General features: G+C 42.7%; 1 protein-coding gene across 1 annotated transcript in view; it reads left to right on the top strand.

Moving 5' to 3' along the window:
- The window catches only part of setd3 (SET domain containing 3, actin histidine methyltransferase), a 71495-nt gene that overhangs the window by 41318 nt on the left and 8077 nt on the right, over nt 1-22100 (top strand). The window contains exons 5-9 of the mRNA XM_052085759.1: nt 1363-1435; nt 6933-7189; nt 12626-12684; nt 16023-16137; nt 21302-21376. Coding sequence (XP_051941719.1) covers nt 1363-1435; nt 6933-7189; nt 12626-12684; nt 16023-16137; nt 21302-21376 — 579 coding nt within the window. The remainder of the gene's footprint in view (nt 1-1362; nt 1436-6932; nt 7190-12625; nt 12685-16022; nt 16138-21301; nt 21377-22100) is intronic.

Below are 22100 nucleotides of genomic sequence, written 5' to 3'. Positions count from 1 at the left end.
CAGCTGGCTAAAGTAAAGCCTCTCCTTTCTCAAGAGCATTTTGAAACAGTGATTCATGCCTTTGTGTGATTCATGCCATCTCGGCTGGATTACTGTAATGCCCTTTGGTTACAGCCTATCCATCATTAAGCGTCTCCAGTTGATTTGAATCATAAGACGGAGCACATAACCCATACTGTGACATCCATCCTTTTGCTGGCTCCCTATACCTTTTTGAGTATTGTTTAAGATTCCATTATTTGTTTACAAATCTTTAAATGGCCTCACGCCACCGTCTCTCTCTAAGCTCCTCTGCCCCTATGCACCTGCCCGGTGTTTTGGTCTGCGAATCAGACACGATTCGAGCTACTGAGAACTAAGCAGCGGCTCAGAGGGGATCGAGCCTTTTCCATTGCCGTTCCCTCTCTTTGGAATGACCTCCCACTGAGCGTTTGGCAAGCCCCCTCGCTGCCCATCTTTAAAACTCATCTTAAAACTCATTTGAATTGTTTTGACTTGGCATGAGGCTTGAGTTTTAGTTTTACTGTTTTTGTGCTTTCTACTGTCTTTGTTATTAATATGTTTTTTATTGTTTGTTGTTGTGAAAATTATTTTTTTCTCCATGTACAGCACTTTGTATACAGCAATGGTTGTTTTAAAGTTCTCTATAAATACAGTTGAGTTGAGAAATATGTCCATGACAAAAAATATATATATTTTGTAAACCAATAAAATATTGGTTTAGCCAGGCTATGTTTGCAATGTATCATGAGTTTCCATGCATTTTTAGACCCTCAAAATTAGCATTTTTTTGGAAGAACTGTGCATTGCCACGGCAACAGTGTTTCACAAAAATTCACAAACTCTTTGTTTATATAATATAATGATACAATGAGGGGCTAAACCATGGGTGTCAAACTCATTTTTGTCACGGGCCACGTAGTTAATGTTTCCCTTGGAGGACCATTATGACTGTGAAACCATATCAAGAAATCAAAAATAATGTTTTATTCAACTATTGTTCAAGTTACTCTAATGACAGGTTTGTCAACAAGAAAATGCTTACAATATCTCTCATTTATTATTGATGAGAATTTGAAACATTGGTTCAGACTTCAGTAAGTATCATGGAACTTGACATGTTTGATTTGCTGTCGCGGGCCACATAAAATGATGTGATGGGCCAAATATATCCCCCGGACCTTGAGTTTGACATTGGCCTGAAAACTCTTCCAGTAAAACAAATAGATCTGGTTAACCCACTATGAGGAAAATATCAATGATTAAAACGCCTTACCTTTGTTCTGGAGATGCCGTAAAAGAAATATTCTCCCAAACATCAAGTTTTCCTTACTTTTTGTGCTGGTTGTATTCTCCGTATAGGCAGAAGAACTGTTCTTGTGCATTCCTCGGAAGATACTGATGACATTGGAATCAGCACATAACTCCATCCTGGGTAAGGAATTCAGATCATCATTTCCTCAGTAGTATGAAACCAACTAAAAGTTAAAAAAAATTATTTCATTGCTTCTTGCTAGTTGTGGGGCACCTCCGGCCCACTCCCGCTTGATTTTCGAGCATCATTGACTCACAAATTTTGTGTTTTAACATAATTTAACACACCACATTCATAAAATATGAGGTAGATCCAGTAAACCTGCGAGGAAAACCCCCCACAAAAGAATAACACATATTTCCTTGAGGTGACACGATGAGTGCAATGAAAAATACATTAGTAGATGTGTTCAGGGTACATGATGTCTTCAAACGGGCGGCATTTTACTTCTGCGGCGTCTTTCAAAAAATTGTTGTCTACTTCCTGTTCCTTTTAAAGGGCTTCTGTATATTTTTTGGTATATGTCATAGCGCTTCACATGCCTCCTGGTTTCTATAGTCAAAACATACCGAGATTGGATTTTGTTTCACCACTCTCGTGCCAAACCCATTTTTTTGTAATTGTGCATGATAACTTTAAAATATGAAAATTTCTGCGAGGCCTGATGAGTTTGCAGTTTGGTGAGTTTTCTGGCATATTTCAGTCTCCCAAAATGAGATGCATTTGCAGAATATTAAAGAAAAAAATATGCTATCAAAATAATTACCGGTACTTCAACAAAAACAATCGGTACCTTGCAGCAGTTGCTTCTGAGGCTCACAAATAATCTATCCATCAATTTGCCTACCCCAAGTCGCATGGGTCACAAGGTTAACCAGGAACTTTGTCCAGCTCCTCCATGTGTGGGAGAAATAGTCTCTCCAGCATGTCCTGGGTCGTCCTTGGGGTCTCCTGCTAGTGGCACATACCCAGAACACTTCACCAAGGAGACGTCCAGGTGGCATCCAGATCAGATGCCCGAGCAACCTCATGTTGCTCCTCTCAATTTGGATACACAGCAGCTCGCTTCAAACCGGTTGCCCTCAACGGCTTGGCTATGCCTAGACATTTTGCCCGTAAAAGAATAGAATCGGTGACAAAGGGTAGCCTTGGCAGTGTCCAACATTCACTGAAAATTACTATGAATTGCTGCTTGCAATGTGGACCAAACCCTGACACCAGTCGTACAGAGATCATACTGCCCATACTCGGGTATGGTATGGTTCAGTAACAGAACACCGTTTGGGTTCTGATCATGCCCATCCAGGCTTCTGTCATTGCCCATGGGAGCATTGAAATCACCCAGCAACATGATGGCGTCCCCAGAAGGAGCACTTTCCAGCTTACCCTCCAAGGACTCCAAAAAGAGTCTGAGACCTGAGGGCAGCGGGAGGCAGCTATTTTGTCCACTGGGGTGAACCCCAATGTACAGGTGCTAACCTGTGAGAAAATGTATGCGCACACCTGGTCTGCACCTCTCACACGGGAAACTCCAGAGTGAAAGAGTCCAACCCCTCTTGAGAAGACTGGCCAAAGCTGTGCGTGGAGGTGAGGCAGACTATTTCAAGTTGGAACTTCTCTACCTCGCAGAACAGCTCAGTCTCTTTCTCTACCAGACATTCCACATACCTAGAGCCATCTTCTCTCGCTGGGGAAAGGACAATCAAGGCCAAAGCTGCCATCCAGCTCCCTATGCACCCTTTGACCTCGCCCTCAAGTGGTGAATCCATAGGAAGGGGGGCCCGTGTTGTCCTTTTGGGCTGAGCTCAGCTGGGCCCTATGGGTGTAGACCGGGCCACCAGCTTGCCTTCAAGCCCCCACCTCCAAGCCTGACTACAAAGGGATTGGATTCATTTTCCCACTCATACATTCTACACAAACAATAGGGACCTCGGAGATCACTGTTTGGGCCCTGAGGTGTGTATTCTGCTCATATTTAGTCATGATGTAGAACTTTCACATGCTCGCAGTGAGACTCTGCGTCCTTGAAGCAATCATCACTTTAAATTGGAACACTCCCTACTGGAGACCTTGTAGAATCAGAATCAGAATCAGAATCATCTTTATTGGCCAAGTATGTAGAACACACAAGGAATTTGTCTCCGGTATAACACGCTGCACTAGTATCATCGTAAACAACAAGATCATTGAACCATCTTAGAGTATACCAGTAGTTTTGTAATACCATTTTGTGGTGCAAGAAGAGTGACTATGTCAGTGACTGTTTAAGGAGTTAATGGCTAGAGGGAAGAAGCTGTTTAAGTGTCTACTGGATTTGGTACGCATAGATCTGTAGCGTCTGCCTGAGGGGAGTGGCTGAAAAAGGTGGTGGGCAGGCTGCGGGGGATCCAGGAGGATTTTCCGTGCCCTTGTCTTGATTCTTGCAGTGTGCAAGTCCTCAAGAGTGGGTAGGGCGGTGCCAACGATTTTTTCTGCCGTCCTAACTGTCCGTTGAAGTCGGATTTTGTCCTTTTTTGTGGCGGCCCCAAACCAAACCGTGATGGAAGAACACAGGATTGATTCGATGACTGCCGTGTAGAACTGTCGTAGCACCTCCTGTGGCAGGCCATGCTTCCTCAGCAGCCTCAGGAAGTACATCCGCTGCCGGGCCCTTTTCAGGATGGAGATGGTGTTGACTTCCCACTTCATGTCCTGGGAGACTGTGATTCCCAGGAACTTGAAGGTCTCGACGGTTGACACAGGGCAGTTGGATAGTGTGAGGGGCAACTGAGGAGAAGAATGTTTCCTGAAGTCCACGATCATCTCTACAGTCTTGAGCGTGTTCAGCCCGAGGTTGTGTCGGCCGCACCAGAGCTCCAGCTGCTCCACTTGTTGGCGGTACGCAGACTCGTCGCCGTCTTTGATGAGACCGATGACCGTGGTGTCGTCTGCGAACTTTATGAGTTTGACAGCTGGGTCTGTTGAGGTGCAATCGTTTGTGTAGAGAGAGAAGAGCAGTGGCGAGAGGACACATCCCTGTGGGGCTCCAGTGCTGGTGGTGCGTATTGATGATGTTGTTGCTCCCAGTCTCACCTGTTGTGTCCGTCCCGTCAGGAAGCTGAGGATCCACTGGCAGATCGCAGGGGACACACCGAGGTGGAGTAGTTTGGGGGTGAGGAGTTCCGGGATGATGGTGTTGAACGCAGAGCTGAAATCCACAAACAGAATCCTTGCGTAGGTCCCTGTGCTGTCGAGGTGCTTGAGGATGTAGTGCAGACCTATGTTGACTGCGTCTTCCACAGACCTGTTTGCCCGGTAGGCAAACTGGAGAGGGTCCAGCAGGGGTCCAGTGACGTTCTTTAGGTGGTTCAGCACAAGGCGTTCAAAGGACTTCATGACCACAGACGTCAGGGCGACAGGCCTGTAGTCGTTCAGTTCCGATGTTGCCGATTTCTTGGGAACTGGGATGATGGTAGACTGTTTGAAGCAGGATGGGACCTCACACAGCTCCAGGGATCTGTTGAAGACCTGTGTGAAGACCGGAGCCAGCTGGTCAGCGCAGACTTTCAGGCAGGAGGGGGACACTTTGTCGGGCCCCGGAGCTTTCTTGATCTTTTGCTGCTTGAAGAGCCGTCTCACGTCCTGTTCGTGGATCTGTAGTGGAGAAAAAGAGGGTGGGGGGGTAGGTAGAGTGGTTTCTGGTAGAGGTGGGTGTGTGTGGGAAATGGGGGTGTCCTTTTCAAATCGGCAGAAAAACATGTTTAGTTCATCAGCAAGACCCTTATTGTTCACTGTTTGGGGGGATGGCATTCTATAGTTAGTGATTGCTTTCAGGCCATTCCATACAGATGCAGAGTCGTTAGCAGAGAACTGGTTTTTCAGCCTCTCTGCATAGCTTCTCTTTGCGATGTTAATTTCCTTCGTCAATTGGTTTCGGGCATGTTTGTACAGTGCCCGATCTCCACTTCTAAATGCGGCCTCTTTCTCTTTCCTGAGTTGCCTGAGTTTGGGAGTAAACCATGGCTTGTTATTGTTAAACGAGCGGAAGGACTTCGTTGGTACACACATGTCCTCACAGAAACTGATGTATGATGTTACAGTGTCTGTGTATTCATCCAGTGTGCCCGTTGAAGTTTCAAAGAGGCCCCAATCGGTGCAGTCTAAGCATTCTTGTAGAGCTAGCTTTGCTTCATCTGTCCATTTTTTCACAGTCTTAACAACCGGTTTAACACATTTGAGTTTCTGTCTGTATGTAGGTATTAAGTGGATTAAATTGTGGTCAGAAAGACCCAATGCTGCGCGGGCGACCGATCGGTATGCATTTTTGATTGTTGTATAGCAGTGGTCTAGAATGTTGCCTTCTCTGGTGAAACAGTCGACGTGCTGCTTATATCTGGGAAGTTCACGGTTAAGATGTGCTCTATTAAAATCGCCCAAAATGATCAGGGGTGACTCTGGGTATTTTAGCTCGAGTTTGTTTACTTGTTCGGCTAGCGTTTGTATCGCCGTGTTAGCGTTAGCTTGTGGCGCAATGTAAACACCGACTAGTAAAAAGGAGGTGAACTCACGTGGCGAGTAGAATGGCTTGCAGTTTAAAGACAGCGACTCCAGGTCCGGGCTGCAGTGTGCGTCGAGCTTCGTGACATCAGTGCACCATTCTTCATTGATATAGAAGCAAATCCCACCACCTTTCGATTTCCCCGATAGCTCCGTGTCGCGGTCGGCTCGGAGAAGGCGGAAGCCGGGTAGATGTAGCGCGGGATCTGGATGGCGGTCACTGAGCCAGGTTTCAGTGAAGCAGAGCGCAGCAGAACGTGCAAATGTTTTGTTGGTCTTTGTGAGGAGAAGAAGTTCATCCATCTTGTTTGGCAGAGATCGTAGATTAGCAAGATGGATCGATGGGAGCGGGGTTCGAAATCCACGCTGCCGGAGCTTGACGAGCACGCCGGCTCGCTTCCCCCTCCGGCGGCGTTTCCATGCTGCGTACAGCGCAGCCGCTCCGCTCGCGATTAGTTCCGAAAAACCCTGTGGATTTTCGTGTACTGGTGAAAAAAGACCGAGCGTAGACTCCCCAATGCGCAGCAACTTTTCCCTCGTGTAAGTAAGCCGCCCAGGGTCGCCAAAAACAAACGAAAATGACAAAAACAGGGATAATACTAGGGAGCGTGTGACCGAGGCTGCCATACCTGTCGGCGCCTGATTAGAGACGCACAGACATAGGAATGAACCAGTTGATACAAGTTAAGAATCGGTTTAGGAGAAATGAAAGTCCTGATACCGCCCTTCTGATGATATAAATATGTTGTGAATTCCTTCCTTCTTTGCACTCGTGACCACCGCAGCCATTGTCTGTAAATTGCGGGTGCCCGGAATATTCTTCGAATAAACCCTTCGAAGGTACTGTTAATTGACTCCAGCCTGTATTTGAATACCCAATATCCTCCTCATCCGAAATTCAACGAACACGCAGGGGAAAGAGGGCCACTGCCCCCCAACAGCCCTAATTAAATTTTCACTCTATGTATTGTGTTTCATGCATTACACCACATAGACCTTTTTCCTATGCTTTATTGATATGTGTGACATTGTTTTTTTTGCTAAAGCAATGTTGACTTTTAATGAAAGCTCTGTGTCTTAGGACCTCTGCTACGCCAAGACCGAATTTTGAAGGCAATGGGCAATGTGGCACTTGCCCTCCACCTGCTTTGTGAGCGGGCCAATCCCACATCAACATGGCTGCCATATATCCGCAGTCTTCCCCTGGATTACAGTACCCCACTGTACTACCAGCCAGAAGAGGTGAAGCTCCTTTTGGGCACACAAGCTATTCAGGATGTCTTTCGCCAGTTAAAGAACACAGCACGCCAGTACGCCTACTTCTACAAACTTTTCCAGGTAGGGAATTTCACGTTTTGCATTTAGAATACACTGAACAGCAGCATGAATATCAGCATGTTATCAAGTGAGCTTGCTTGCTTTGGGCTACATACGCATGTCCTTCTCAATTAATTAGGGTATTCCAGCGAAGTTATTTTTAGAGAAGCTGAATGGACTATTTTATTTTGTGCCCCAGTTACAAAACTAAAAGGCTGTAATAATTGAATGAATGTTTAAAAAGAAAAAAAATCAACCCAACTTTAATTATAAAGTACTTAAAAAAACCAACTCAATTCCACTTTATCTCTAGAGCAAAACAACTATTGCTTGCTTACAAAGTGCTTTACACAGAATAAAAGAAATAGACAAAAACAGTTTAAACAGTTTAAACAATTAAAAAAACAGTAAACACCATAAAACACTAAGACAATGCAGAGACTGCTCAGTCAAAATCCATAGAATAAAAAATAAACATTGACTCCAACCATTCTCATTTTAGGAGGATATTTCTCAAGATTTCTCGATTCAATTCACAAGATTGAATATGTAATGAACAGAGTGAGGGAGGGAGGGAGGGGAGGTAGCTGGGGGTCGCGTACAATCTGTGAAATGAGCTGCACACAGTAGGTGCGCTTAATAGGGATGTGAATCTCAGCACTGAGGACGATTCGATACACATCTCGATGCACTACCAGCGATGCGATACTTAAACGATACATGGAATTTTCTGGCGACACGATTCGATACGTTTCACCATCTTCACGATGTGATACGACGCGATACACATTTAGTTCAAATCAATGCGATCCGATACGATACAGTACAATTTGTTGTGATATTGTGTGTGCAATTAAACATGATGCAAATACGCAAAGAAAAAAAGTTCAAAAAAAGATGGAATTCGGTATGCTATTGCAAAAAGTAGACCACTTTATTCCTTATAAATAGTAGAACGTGTAAAACAACTTATTTAAGCCCTTTCACAATTGGGTTTTGTGCAAAGAAAATGTAAACAATTTGGCACCTGAGACTCACAGCTGTTGCTGTAGTGTAAACACAGACAACTCACTGAGTGTCTTATATGAAATATCCATCTCCATAGGACAGAAAAAAAATACAATTGAAACAATGTGGCAGTCACAGCCTCAAAGCTGCTGTGTGTATTGTAGCGTACACAGACCACTCTCACTGAGTGTCAAAATGAAATGTCCAAAAGAGTCATCCATATATAGTTTTTCCTTGCGCGGTCACAGTGAGCTGCAAGGGGACCCCCAAAATAAGAGGCGATTTTTTTCTGATCCTGACCTGGTTTGCCAAGAGTTTCTCCGGTGTCCAACAAGGAACTGGACGGGGAGGCGGGGGAGAGAGCGGGAAACTTGTCGGTGATCTGGTGCCAACGTTTTAAGTGGTCTGCATATTTGTGGTGCTGCCGTTGTATGGCTTCGTAGTGCGACTTTCTTTGCAAATTACGGAGCTTTTATCAATCTTTCCGTCTTTCTTTTCAAAGCCGTAGTATTTCCAAACATAAGATCTGAATGTTGCGTAAGCATTAAATACAGTAGTTTCCTCGCTGCTGCTTGCACGAACTTCCGTAGTGTTTCGCTAGTTGTGTACTGGACTGTATGTGACGCACGGCAACCGTCCGTATTCAACACAAAACGCAAAACAATGATGGTACATTCATTGCGCCTAGGAAAGGGCAGATAGGTGACGTTTAACATGAATAAAACGGCGCTTGAATCAGATTTTACCGATACCCACCAATGCATCGTGATGAATCGCGATTTCACCCGTCAATCGCGCCGTACCCAGTGAATGAGCCGATGCACTCGCATCGTGCACGTGCGCATCGATGTATCGATTAATATCTATTATTTTCCACACCCTTGGCGCTTAAGTCTCTCCAGTTGTGACTTTGGAGGGAGCAGAGTAATACGAATCCAGCGAAGACTTTGACATTGCACCTGCAGCTGCAAGGCCAAGGCCTTATCAGTGACAGGCTCGGGGGAGTAAGGAGAGAAAGATCATGATACCCGCGTTCGTGTGGGGTTCTTGTTGTTTTTTTTTTCCATGCAGGGGAAAGCCCCGATTATCGTTTTGGGAACAGGCCATCTACAAATTCAGACAGCGTTGAATGTCTTTGAGCATGTGACTCTCCACGATCACAATCTGCCGAATTCTTCATCAATGACTCAATCAATTTTCCAGGACAGTAAAACTTCTCCAGATCTTTTCCGTTTTGCAAAGCGACTGCAACCCCACATCCACTTTGCGGTTGAGTTTTGTCAACAAATGTGTCTGAGTTTTGATCACGCACCCCACACCCTTTATGTAGGCCGTCAGCTTTTTTCCTTCCAAAGAAGCTGCTCCTGCCGGCTGAATTTGGCAATAGATCAGGAATCTGCTAGCAGGATACCTGTTATCAAAAGGCCAATAATGTAGATGTCTTCCACATCCTCTACGGACAATATTGTCGAGCACACCATTCTCCACTTCTGGCAAGGATCTAAGGCAGTGGTTCTTAACCCGATCGAACCCTAGGGGTTCGGTGAATCAGTCTCAGGGGTTCGACAGAGCCTCTGCCATGGAGGTTAAGACCACCGGACTCAACATGTCAGTTGAGGAGTTATGACACGCCTGCTTGGCCATCACTGGCTGGTTCATTTTGTGCACAATTAAAAATCTTATACTTTATACTTTTTCTGTTTTTAATAAATGTGTTTGTAAAAAAAAAAACCTCATATTTTAATTTTTTCACCAATGGTTGATGAATGTGCATCTGAACCGGTTGGGTTCGGTTCCTCTAACAAGGTTAAGAACCACTGACCTAAGGTGTACTCGGCAGCAAATGTCCCAGAGGGGCAAGAAGGCTCCCTCATGCCTGCTCTAATTGTCAAAAAAATCTATTCATAGTGCTGAGAGCTCAGCTGACGAATTCCGTGATTTGTCTTTTCGGAAGAAAAAAAATAACAAAACCTATATCAAGCTATAACAGAAGACAGTACACTAGACAAAGTCATCAAAGCAGAAGTGTAGAGGGGGTGGGGGAGCAGAGCAAAAAGCATCTGCCTTTGTCAAGAGCCAGACAGAAAGATGTCTTTGATGCCAGGAGTTCCAGAGTACTTCAAGACAGAATTGGATTCCACAACTGTCGACACAGATGAGAGTTGACAAAATGTTTATTTATAAAAACTAGAGCTGTCAGTTTAGTGCGTTTTTATTGGCATTAATTTAAATGAATTTTAACGGGATTAAAATTTTTCTCGCGAGATTAACGCGGCACACGTCACAAGCGGATGTTACTTGCTCTATAAATACACCAGAAACAAAACAACGAGCGCGCTGCAGAAGTCCACGCCCATATCTGTTTTGCCAGCCACGGCAGCACGAGACACCGAAAACGGATACTTAAAGAGTTTATGAATGGAAAGTTTACTTTTAAAAAGTTGCCAGATTGCTCCACTGACAAGACCAAAGTTACCTGTTCTTCTTTCTCTGTGTATCATACAGGTATACTGATGCGATTGTTACTTATTTGGAACTATTTTGTGTGGAAGGTTACAGCGTTCCATGTCCATATAAATAGAGCGGGTGGCTTCTCTGTGTTCGTCTGACAGTGACAGTGCACTACAGTGGTAGCGACCTAGCGAAAGTAAAGTCTCCAGTGTTGTCATCGAACCAAGTGTAGTCATTCGAAATGAGGTCTACACAAAACCGTAGAGAGACTTCCGCGCAAGAAGGACCAATACAATCAACATAGCCTGACTGTGTTAGGGGGAGTGACCCCCCCCCCGAATCCCCCTTTCAGAATGGTTTGCCCCTCCAGCACGGGGGAAGTGCGTGTGCTTGTTTGTACGGCCGGCATTTTCCAATACAGCGGCACATAATGAACACTGGTGTCCGGTGTCTTGTTATTCTTCAACAAACATGCAGAAACAGACTGCTGTGTTCAAAGTAAACTTGAGAAAAACGAAGTGGTTTAAATCTACTATAGGCTGAGTACTAGTTTACCTTAGATGTGCACTTTATAATGTCATATTGCTCTGTTATGATATTATGAAAAAAGCTGTTAAAGCAGCTGTTGTGTGACATAATATTGTTTTCACTGTTGTTGATGGGAAGTAATTTTGTGTGAGAGATTATGTTTGAATAACTGCCCCAAGTGAAAAATGTTCATGTAAAATTGAAAATTGAATTTGTTATTTCAGTAAATATTTGCATTTGGCACATAGAAAACTGATTCATGATTCCATGTTGATGAGAGCATTAAAATGGGGAAAAAATAGGACAAAAAATGTAAAAGGAAATTCAGAAACGATAAAAAATGTGTGAGTAATCACGATTAATTTTTTAGTTGATTTGAGTTAATTATGACAGTTGCATTTTTAATTAGATTAAATATTTTAATCGTTTGACAGCTCTAATAAAAACGCAAGAACGACAAAATACAACGAAAGACAGTGGTAACAAAGAACAAGCATAATTGCAGAATTGCAGTGTTACTGTACTTTCTAGACTGTAAACCGCTCCTTTTTTGCCCCACGCTTTGAACCCTGTGGGTTTAAATGTGATGTTTGTTGATGTATTTTCACTGATGAGCTTCATGCCGCCCATAGTTTTAACCCTCAGTCTCGTCACATCTGACCAATGAAATTACGGAACATGTCACTGCCAAAACTGTCACTGTCAAAATTGTCCAAATCAAACCTAAGACTTGATGACAAAATATTTGACCACAACTGTCCTCATGCAGAGTGAAATGTAAGTTTAACGCTTGTAAGAGCGACTATTGAAGTTTGTCAATAGAAATAATACTTTTAATTACTTTGTTTTACTCTAATACCATTGCTAATGGAGACCAAATAAGAAAAAAAATATTGCTACATTTGTGGACAGGGGCCCCCGATTTGCGGGTCTGACGATTTCCTATATCCTTCGGGAAAAGCGAATATCCAGAGACAAAACAGTGATTCACAACCATTGTGCCACTGACACAGTGTAAAGAGCTCTCGTGGCCTGTGTGAAATTATCCAAGTTCCCTTAATTGGCCCCAAAATAATTGATAACATACAATGTATCTTTATCAATCTTTGCCAGTGATTTATTGAGGCGTCATAAATGTAATCCAGCAAAATAATCACTGTTTTTAAATGTCCCTGTAATCTGATTACGTTAGGTAATACAGTTACGTTTTGTTTTGTATTCGGAATATGTAATGTTCCAAACCTGTATGTACATATGTAATACATATGTACATGCAGGTATGTATGTACATCCTTCTAGCTGTCCATCATGTCTGATGATGACACTTGCTCCAAGGAAGGGGAGGATGGGTTGGGTGGGGGGTGGGGTGGGGGGTCAGCGACATACACACGCACACACACATATTGTGCATGAGTCTTTTTGATTTACTTTCCCGTTTTTCCCCTAACCACATTTTCCCACCATTTACAGACTCATCCTGCTGCCAGTGTCCTACCTTTGAAGGAGAGCTTCACATTTGATGACTATAGGTCAGTGTGTAAGTTTTAAAACTACGGAATGATCATGAGTATATATATATATACATATATATGTTTTGTCTTATTGTTGCTTGATTGTAAGATTAGTTCAGTAATAGGTTTAAAACAATCCTGTTCAACATGTTTTTTCAGACAAAGAACAATTAGTAATCCAGTCTAATGGTTTCGGTAGATAAATGGTAAACGAATATGCAAATGTTGATCTGGGCTAGGAGACCAGATGCAAACATTCAGAAAGGGGGGCATGAAATAAGCTCTAAGGAGAAACTCTTGAGCCTTCCGGAAAAGCTTTAGTCATGTTCGATTCACAAATTTTTTAATCCAAGTCAAGTTCGAGTGACAGTTTTTACCACCACAAAATTAGAGGAATTTCATGATGTTCAAAACTCTTCTTGGATGTCATGGAACCCTGGAGGCCTGCTGGAAGGCTTCCAAAATGAATCACAGATGATGGTCTTGCATGTCAGAAATTGTCTCTTTATAGAATCTGCCGGTTGCTTCATATTTGTTGGTTTGTTTGTTTGTTTTGAAGATGCTGGGATTAACACTAGTACTTTATAGTTTTATAGCCACATTTTATAACCTTGCTTTTGGCTGACATGACAAGGAAAAAGGACTGCCTCATTTTGCGCTTGGTGTCAGGTTAACCAGTCAGATGGTTATTTTGATCATCAGAAAAAAAACAGTTATTAAAACCATAGTTGGCCACAGTCGAGTCGATAAAAAAACAACACCAATAGTCAAGTCTGAGACAAGTCAGAGTCAAATGCCAAATACATTTTTCAAATGTATTTATTGGTTTTGAAGTTTCATTAACAAAGGAGAACAAAATAACAAAAGATCACACATCCATGCACATTCATTCACACCCTGCAGATCTGCACCATAAAATAAATGTACATACATGTTCATACAGACATTTCAACATACACATTTACAAAATTCGTGTTCAGTAAATAATTTGAATGTCTATTTTTCAGACTTTATAATGGTCATATTTGCTTTGCAAAAATTGATCAAGTTCCTTCACCTTACCTTTGGTAATTTATGTAAATTTTTCCAATTAGACACACTTTCACAATTCCTTTTCAAAGAAGGAGCTTCCTCGTTCTTTCAGTTCAAAGAAATAGTTCTTCATTACTTGAACTTCTTTCCTGGTACGTATAAAGTCTTTTTGACATATCCATGGTTTATATTGATAACCTCATTCCAGAATCTTTTACACTCCCACATATAGTGCATAAGAGTTCCTATATGTTCCAAGCATTTAATACATTTACTAGAAATGGTACTTGACATCAGGGGAAGGCTTTTTCAGATTATATAAACCACTGGTCCTCAACTAGAAATGCTGTCGGTCCACTTTTTTTTTTTTATAAGACCAAGGTCCGGTCCCATGCACGGTGGTCATGGGGAGCAGGGTTATATGCCCATTTTGTATGGTCAAGCCAAGCTTATACAAATCAACACTCCTAACAACCAACCAATAATGGGGTGCATGAAAATAACAATTATTCACTTGCCAGTACACAGCAAATAATGAGAGGTATTGTGTTGAGGCAGAGGAACTCTTTTATTTTGTTAAGTTGTGCCTCCTTAATAATAGAAATAGCCCTTTTAGGGAAATAAAACATTTTTTACTTTAACTTTGTTCAACAGTAGTTGTCTTTTCTCCCCTTAATTTAACAAAAGCAAAACAAAATACAAATTTTACCAACATAAATACTAAACATGAAAACAAAAATATCCTTTTCATTTGTACAATTCCCCTTTTCACATCCCCTCTGAAATCACAGAAAAATATATCAGAAGAGGAGTTAAGAACCATTTTAAATACTGACACAAGGGAGCACAGGAATGTGCAGTGCAGTTCTTCCACTAAAGGTGAATGCAATGTCTGAGGCATGCAAATATTATTTGAGGACGCCATTGGGATGTTCATTTAACATGTTGCGGTGTTCTGCTGTTAAACAGCTGCAAAGATCCCCGGGTAGACGGGAGCAAAACTGCACACAATCGAAACGTCCCGCGATTTGTCTTGTCTAATTGTCTGTGTGTGGCTCTCCTGTGCTGAAGCTCTGAGCACACTGTGGCGTCGCGCATGCGTCTGTTTCCTGACACAATCATCCATTTTGAATGCGTGACGCTGATGTATGGGCACACCTTAAGTTCAGAGGAGCCAATCAGCGCATCATTATCGCCGACATGCCCCCGTCTCCAGTTCTTCAAACATTATACACACACAGAGTCGCGCTGCTGTGTCCTCTGCAATACATCTGTTCGTGCATGCAAATAATACAACGGATAATTTTAACAAGCGATCGCGTTAATGCGCAGATTATAGTACCAAAATAGAAAATGTATAACGTAAAAATCACTTTATAATTTATTATTTTATACAATTTGCCGAGGGTCCGGACAGAGGAGGCCCGGACAGAGGAGGTCGGCGGTCCGGACAGAGGAGGTCGGCGGTCCGGTCGTGGATCGCGGTCCGCCAGTTGAGGAAGAGGGATATAAACCCTTGTTAACCATTTGTACGGCAATAGTTTTAGTCTTGTATTTAGGATTTGTTTGGGGGATTTCATACAGGCACTATTGCAGTCTGATTCCTCTACGTCAAGGGTGTCAAACTCATCTTTGTCGCGGGCCACATTGTAGCCACAATTTCCCTCAGAGGACTATTATGACTGTGAAACTGTATAGATGTTTAATCACCTCCTCGTATTATTACCTATAAATTACATCACTAAGAGATAACAAATTTTGAAATCAAGTCAAGGAGAGTACCGTATTTTCCACACTAAAAGGCGCACTGGATGTTGAGGTGCACCTTCAATTAATGACCTATTTTGTAATTTTTTTCATATATTGACCGCACTATAAGACACAATCTGTAATGCATTCCACTCCCACATCAACAACATAACCTGGTCCGTATATTTCCACCAACGTAACATCAATCATCTCCGGCGCTCTCCCACCCCTCATATCGCTGCCCTCCTGGTCCACAGTCTCGTCACCTCCCATATTGATTATTGCAATTCACTCCTTTTCGTTGCCCATCACAAACTCCTCCATAAACTTCAACCGGTCCAGAATTCTACAGCCCAGATCATCACCAGAACCCCCTCTTTTCACCACATCACCCCATCCTCCAACAGCTTCATTGGCTCCCTGTCAAACTCGGAATCAGCTTCAAAATCATTCTGTATCCGTTTAAGGCCACTCATAACCATGATATGCTTACTGTTTAATGTCCTAGCTAAAATAATTAGCTTCAATAAATATACACAGTTTTTTTTCAGTGGATTGATTTTGATGTTCTACAGGTGGGCTGTGTCTTCAGTCATGACCCGTCAGAACGAGATACCAACTGAAGACGGCAGCCAAATCACACAGGCGCTTATTCCTCTTTGGGACATGTGCAACCACACAAATGGACTGGTAGGTTCATCATTTCCTATGAACTAAATATATAATGGATAAATAGACAGATGCATACATGTAGTAGATTTAGGATATACATTGTTAGCATATCAATGGATATGGATATTCAGGGTATTAATACTGAAAATTAAAACAATCATCCGGAAAATAACCAGTTGGCTTGGACTTTCCATGCTCACACTGCATGTACAGCTCAGGCCAACCACCCACATACCTGTTTTCAAAGCATTGATCAACAGCTAAAGTCACCCAATGCCTCATCTGAAGGAAGGAAAGAGAGAGAGAGACACATGCTCATGTACAGTATATGTCACACCCCACTCGTGCGGAACACAGGCTATAAATCCATTCTTAAACGAGCGAGACTGCTCCCTGCTGCCAAACCATAGAAATACAGTATATAAAGTGCACATATACTTTATATACTGTGTTTTAAAACAATACCTAACCATATTTATACTGTGTAGTTTCACATGTACTTCTGTGACGGTGGTAAAAATATACGTGACGCTGTTGTATGGGCACACCTTAAGTTCAGAGGAGCCAATCAGCACATCATTATCGCCGACTTGCCCCCGTCTCCAGTTCTTCAAACATTATACACACACAGAGTCGCGCTGCTGCGTCCTCTGCAATACATCTGTTCGTGCACGCAAATAATACAACGGATAATTTTAACAAGTGATCGCGGTAATGCGCAGAATATAGTCCCAAAATAGAAAATGTATAACGTAAAAATCACTTTATAATTTATTATTTTATACAATTTGCCGAGGGTCCGGACAGAGGAGGCCCGGACAGAGGAGGTCGGCGGTCCGGACAGAGGAGGTCGGCGGTCCGGACAGAGGAGGTCGGCGGTCCGGTCGTGGATCGCGGTCCGCCAGTTGAGGAAGAGGGATATAAACCCTTGTTAACCATTTGTATGGCAATAGTTTTAGTCTTGTGTTCAGGATTTGTTTGGGGGATTTCATACAGGCACTATTGCAGTCTGATTCCTCTACGTCAGGGGTGTCTACACATGCTAAGAAGATGCATCAAAATATCAATTTACTTTAACAAAAAAAAATCAATCCCTCATTTCCTTTTGTAAACTAGTGGCAAGAACTCAGTCTTTAAGGTGCAAAAAAAGTACATTATGTGCATTTAATGAGAGAAATTACATTTTGTGCTTGTTGCCAAGACTTTGAACTTTGGCACAAAAGGTGTGATGGCCAGGCGAAGACACTGATGCAAGTGTTCATTGGTGAGTCTAGTACGGTACTTGTTCTTCACAATATTCATTGTGGAGAATGCAGACTCATATCTGTAAGTTGACCCAAACATTGTGAAAATGTTAATTGCCAGCTTGTGCAGCAGAGGATAATTAGCTGCAGTTACCATCCTTATCCAGAAAGTGACAGCGTCACACTGAGCCTCTTTCAGTGCAATATTTTCCTGGAGGTCAATTAACTCATTTTGCAGAGTAGCAGGTGTTGCCCATGGGAAGACTTGGTGTGCCTCTGTCAATGAACAGTAGGACTTTTCCTAATATAAAGTCATCAAAACGAGTGTTGAAATTTGCAATCAGCTTCTCCAGGAATTCCACACGACACTGAATGCGATCTCCTTTTCCTTTGGTCTGTTCCAGAAGTTTGGGAAAGTGTTCCATTCTCTCCTGTGGGTAAAAGATAAAAACAAATAAGGAGAAATGCTTTAAAGGGGGTATGAAGTATTAAAAACATGTTAAGCAGAAACCATACCGTGTGTGGTATGAAGTGGAAAATATAATTACCTGTAGGTCAACTTTGAAATTCTCCAGCTTCCTTTGGAAGGCCCGCACTGCTGACATCAGCTCACACACTTTGCTGTCCTTCCCCTGTAGCTTGAGATTTAGCTCATTGAGATGAGATGTTATATCTGCCTAAAATGCCACAACTTCCATTTTCTCATCATTTCTCAGAAGTTCCAGGAATTGTGTTGCTTTTGTGCTCTTGTGCTGTGACAGAAACATTTCCAGCTCTTTTCTTACGGCCCAAAAACGCTCCAAGACCTTACCTTTGCTCAGCCATCTGACGTTGTGAAGGAGCAAATCGTCATAAGCTGCATCTACCTCTGTCAGGAATGTGCGAAGCAAGCGGTACTGTAGTGCAGATGTTGCTCTCAAGAAATTTATGAGTTTCATCATTCTTGCCATAGTTTCAGAGTACACTTCTCCCAGACGTGCTCAAAGGACAGACTGGTGGATTATGCAGTGGTAGCCTATCAAGCCAGGGTGATGCTCTCTCAGAAGCTGAACCAGTCCTTTCTCTCCCCCCAACATGGCTGGAGCTCCATCACTAGCAATTGACACAACTTTCTTCACATCTATCTGTTTTTCATTCATCATTTCTGACATTGCTGCATAGATGTCTTCCCCCTTGTTTGTCCACTGAGGTTTAACAATCCCAAAACATCTTCAATGAACTCCCCCTTTGCCTCATCACAATACCTCACAAACACCACCAACTGCGTATTATCAGTAGTGTCAGTGGACTCATCTACTGCTAGGGAAATACAATTTGCATTTTGTATTTCATCACAAAGCTGGCCAGACAAGTCAGCAGCAAGGACTTCATCTGGTCGATGTGGAATCTGACAGTGGAATTTGCTTTATTTTAGCTGTGGTTTCTTGTGCTTAGCCAAAACCCAGGCCACTTTCAGTGAGTACTCTGTTGCTTTTTGTTGGTGTGTCATGCATGTCACAATCGTTATGCTTGAGTCTTGATATGACCTTTTCAGTTTCTTTATTTTGTTTGTTCTTGGCTCTGAATTAGGAGGGAAATCCCGTTCAAAAGAGCTGTGCTCTGTCACATAGTGGCGTTTAATATTTTGACTCTTGAACAGAGCTACCGTCTTGAGGTATATTAGACAATGGCTTGGTGCTCGACAGAGGTAGAATGAAAGCATACTTGTCAGTCCATTCTTCATTGAAACGCCGATTTTCACTGTCCACCTTTCTCTTTGTAGCAAATCTAGAGTACGCCATTGTGACGTTCATTTACCTGTTCTGCTGTTAAACAGCTGCAAAGATCCCCGGGTAGATGGGAGCAAAACTGCACACAATCGGAACCTTTGTCTTAATTGTCTGTGTGCGGCTCTCCTGGACTGAAGCTGTGAGCACACTGTGGCATCGCGCATGCGTCCGTTTCACACAATGACACAATGATCCATTTTGAATGTGTGTGTATTGGGATAGACGCGTGCTGACGCTTATGTATGTGCACACCTTAAGTTCAGAGGAGCCAATCAGCGCATCGTATATGCTGACGCATATGTATGGACACACCTTCAGTTCAGAGGAGCCAATCTGCCAGGGTCTCCAGTGAGTCAAACATTATTCACACAAAGTCGCGCTGCCGCGGTCCTCTGCATTACATCTGTTAGTGCACGCAAAGAATACAACGGATAATTTTAACAAGCGATCGCGGTAATGCGCAGATTATACTTCACAAACATAAATTGTATCATGTAAAAATCACTTTATAATTTATTATTTTATATAATTTGCCGAGGGTCCGGACAGAGGAAGTCGGCGGTCCGGACAGAGGAGGTCGGCGGTCCGGTCGTGGATCGCGGTCCGCCAGTTGAGGAAGACGGATCTAAAAAAATATATATAAATATATATATATATTTTTTTTTACATATACATGGAGTACAGTGCTGTATATGTTGCTCTATGTGACTCGCTGTTGTTTTGCAGCTTCTCGTGGACCTCTTGCGGACTTAAAAATATTTATATTTTTTTTTACCTGTTTATGTTAATTGGACGCTACTTCGCAGATTTTCGTTTATCGCGGGTGGTCTTGGTCCCCACACAAGACTCACACAGCAGCAGTTTGTGTTTCGAGCAAAACAGAATCAAAGGAAGAATCACATTGCCGTAATTTCCGGACTACAGAGCGCATTTGATTATTAGCCACACCCACTACATTTTAAAAGGAAAAAACATTTTGTACGCACACAAGCCGCATCTGTCTATTAACCACAGGTACCCAAATTGTAACATGAGATATTTGCAAAGAAATACGGGACACAGAAAGAGGTTTCAACATTTAATAACATACCTTAACTTTAATTTCACTATGGCAGTAAAACAGCACTCACACGGCTGTTAAAAAAAAAAAAGCCACCGTTCCCTGTCGAGTAATGCTTTGTTTTAAAATGAAAAAAAATCCTCACGCCTTAATACTCGGTCAACCATTCCTTCATTAGGCTTTCTACCATCCACGCTTTCTTGTCAACTTTCACGACAATGTCTTTTGGGAGGTTTTCTTTTGTTCGGTCAAGTCTGTCATAGACCCAGCCACACAGTTTTTGGATTGCAGTCCAGCTCAAAATACAGGTGCACCCTCTCATGGCCGGTTGTTTTCTCTGTGACACATGATAGCGTCCCACTGTTACATTTTCTGCTCAAGGGCTCCCTGACAGCCGTTGGAAAAATCTGTAAACAGGCCATATCATTAAATAAATCGCAGGGTTGAAAGCGTGTGACAAAGTAGCGGTTTAAAGTCCAGAGATTACAGTATTTTCAATAAATTGAATGTCGGAGACCATCCCAAAAAGCTTTGGTCAGCTGCTTGCATTCCCTACCCGTGCGTAGTTGAGTGTGCTGGGCACTTTTATTCTGCTGCTCCGTTCTCCGTCCATGACCTGGGCATTCTTCTGTCGTCTCTCCGTCCTTATTCATAAATTAATCGTCCTCCATCCCCGTCTGTCCTTGTCCTTTTGAAGCGCTTCCTTATTATTATTATTTCACCAGTTCGTCCTCCTGCACAAAAACAAAACAAACAAAAAACTTCCATGCATGATGCCGTGGGAGAGAGGCTGATGGCAGAGGTTTCATATTTCATCAACATTAGTTAAAACTCATAACCTGTGTTTGGCCCCCCGCTGCTTCTCCTCCTCAAACTGCACGTCGTAGCTGTGGGGTACCCCAATAATCATCAAAGGGCCAGTACACGCAACATCATTGTTACATTCCATTCTGCTCCGAGATAATGCAGAAAATGGAATTTGATACACGCTTTTCCACACACACTCGAAGTGGGTTTGAACTTCCTCAGTCTGCTTCTACATGAAAACAGTGTTGGTGTCGATATGCATACGCAGTCTTGAATGTCTGGGTGTTTCTGATTATTTGCAGATCACCACTGGCTACAACTTGGAGGATGACCGTTGTGAATGTGTGGCACTGCGAAATTACAACGCGAATGAGCAGGTGAAAGGGAGTATAATTCACTTTTGGTTTCATTAATTCCCTGTTGAGTGTATTGAACTGTATTTGATATCTTCATATTCAACAATATTAAGGTGCTTAGATTTTGCTATATTTTAAGTTTATGGCACACAGAAATTTCACCCAAAAAGAGATCTACAGTAAGTGAAATGTACAACCAGAGCTACTGAGTTAAATAGTGTGTGTGTGTGTGTGTGTGTGTGTGTGTGTGTGCGTGCGTGCGTGCGTGCGTGTGTGCGCGCGTGTGCGCGCGTGTGTTTGGGCTACTGAGACACTTTTTTTCGCACACAAAACAGTAATAACATGTTGAAAATTTGCCAGGCCTGATGTTTGTTCCAAGTTTCATAAGTGTTCATTCATGTTTACACCCTCAAAATAAGTGTTAATATCTAGATGTGCTGTACTTTTCTTGAAGTCACAAACTTTGTGTTTTAACATCCGTCAAGGCTTAAACATGGGTTCACTTATTTGATGAAAGTCTAGGCCTGAAGAGATCTACAAAGTTAGTTTTCGTTGTGATGGTAGCGTCACCTACAGCCCATAAGTACTTTTTTTTCTTTTGTTTTTCTCCTTGCGGGTTAATCAGATAGATCTACTTGACATGATGAGAAGAGTGTTGAAGGGACGTCCCGGTGTTCCAGTGGTTAGTGCCGGGATCGGAAACATGCGGCTCTTTAGCGACATCTAGTGGCTACCTAGAGCTTGG

This window comes from Hippocampus zosterae, chromosome 14, assembly GCF_025434085.1.
Source record: "Hippocampus zosterae strain Florida chromosome 14, ASM2543408v3, whole genome shotgun sequence".
Classification (NCBI taxonomy): Eukaryota; Metazoa; Chordata; class Actinopteri; order Syngnathiformes; family Syngnathidae; genus Hippocampus; species Hippocampus zosterae.
This window is presented reverse-complemented; position numbering and strand designations above follow the sequence as displayed.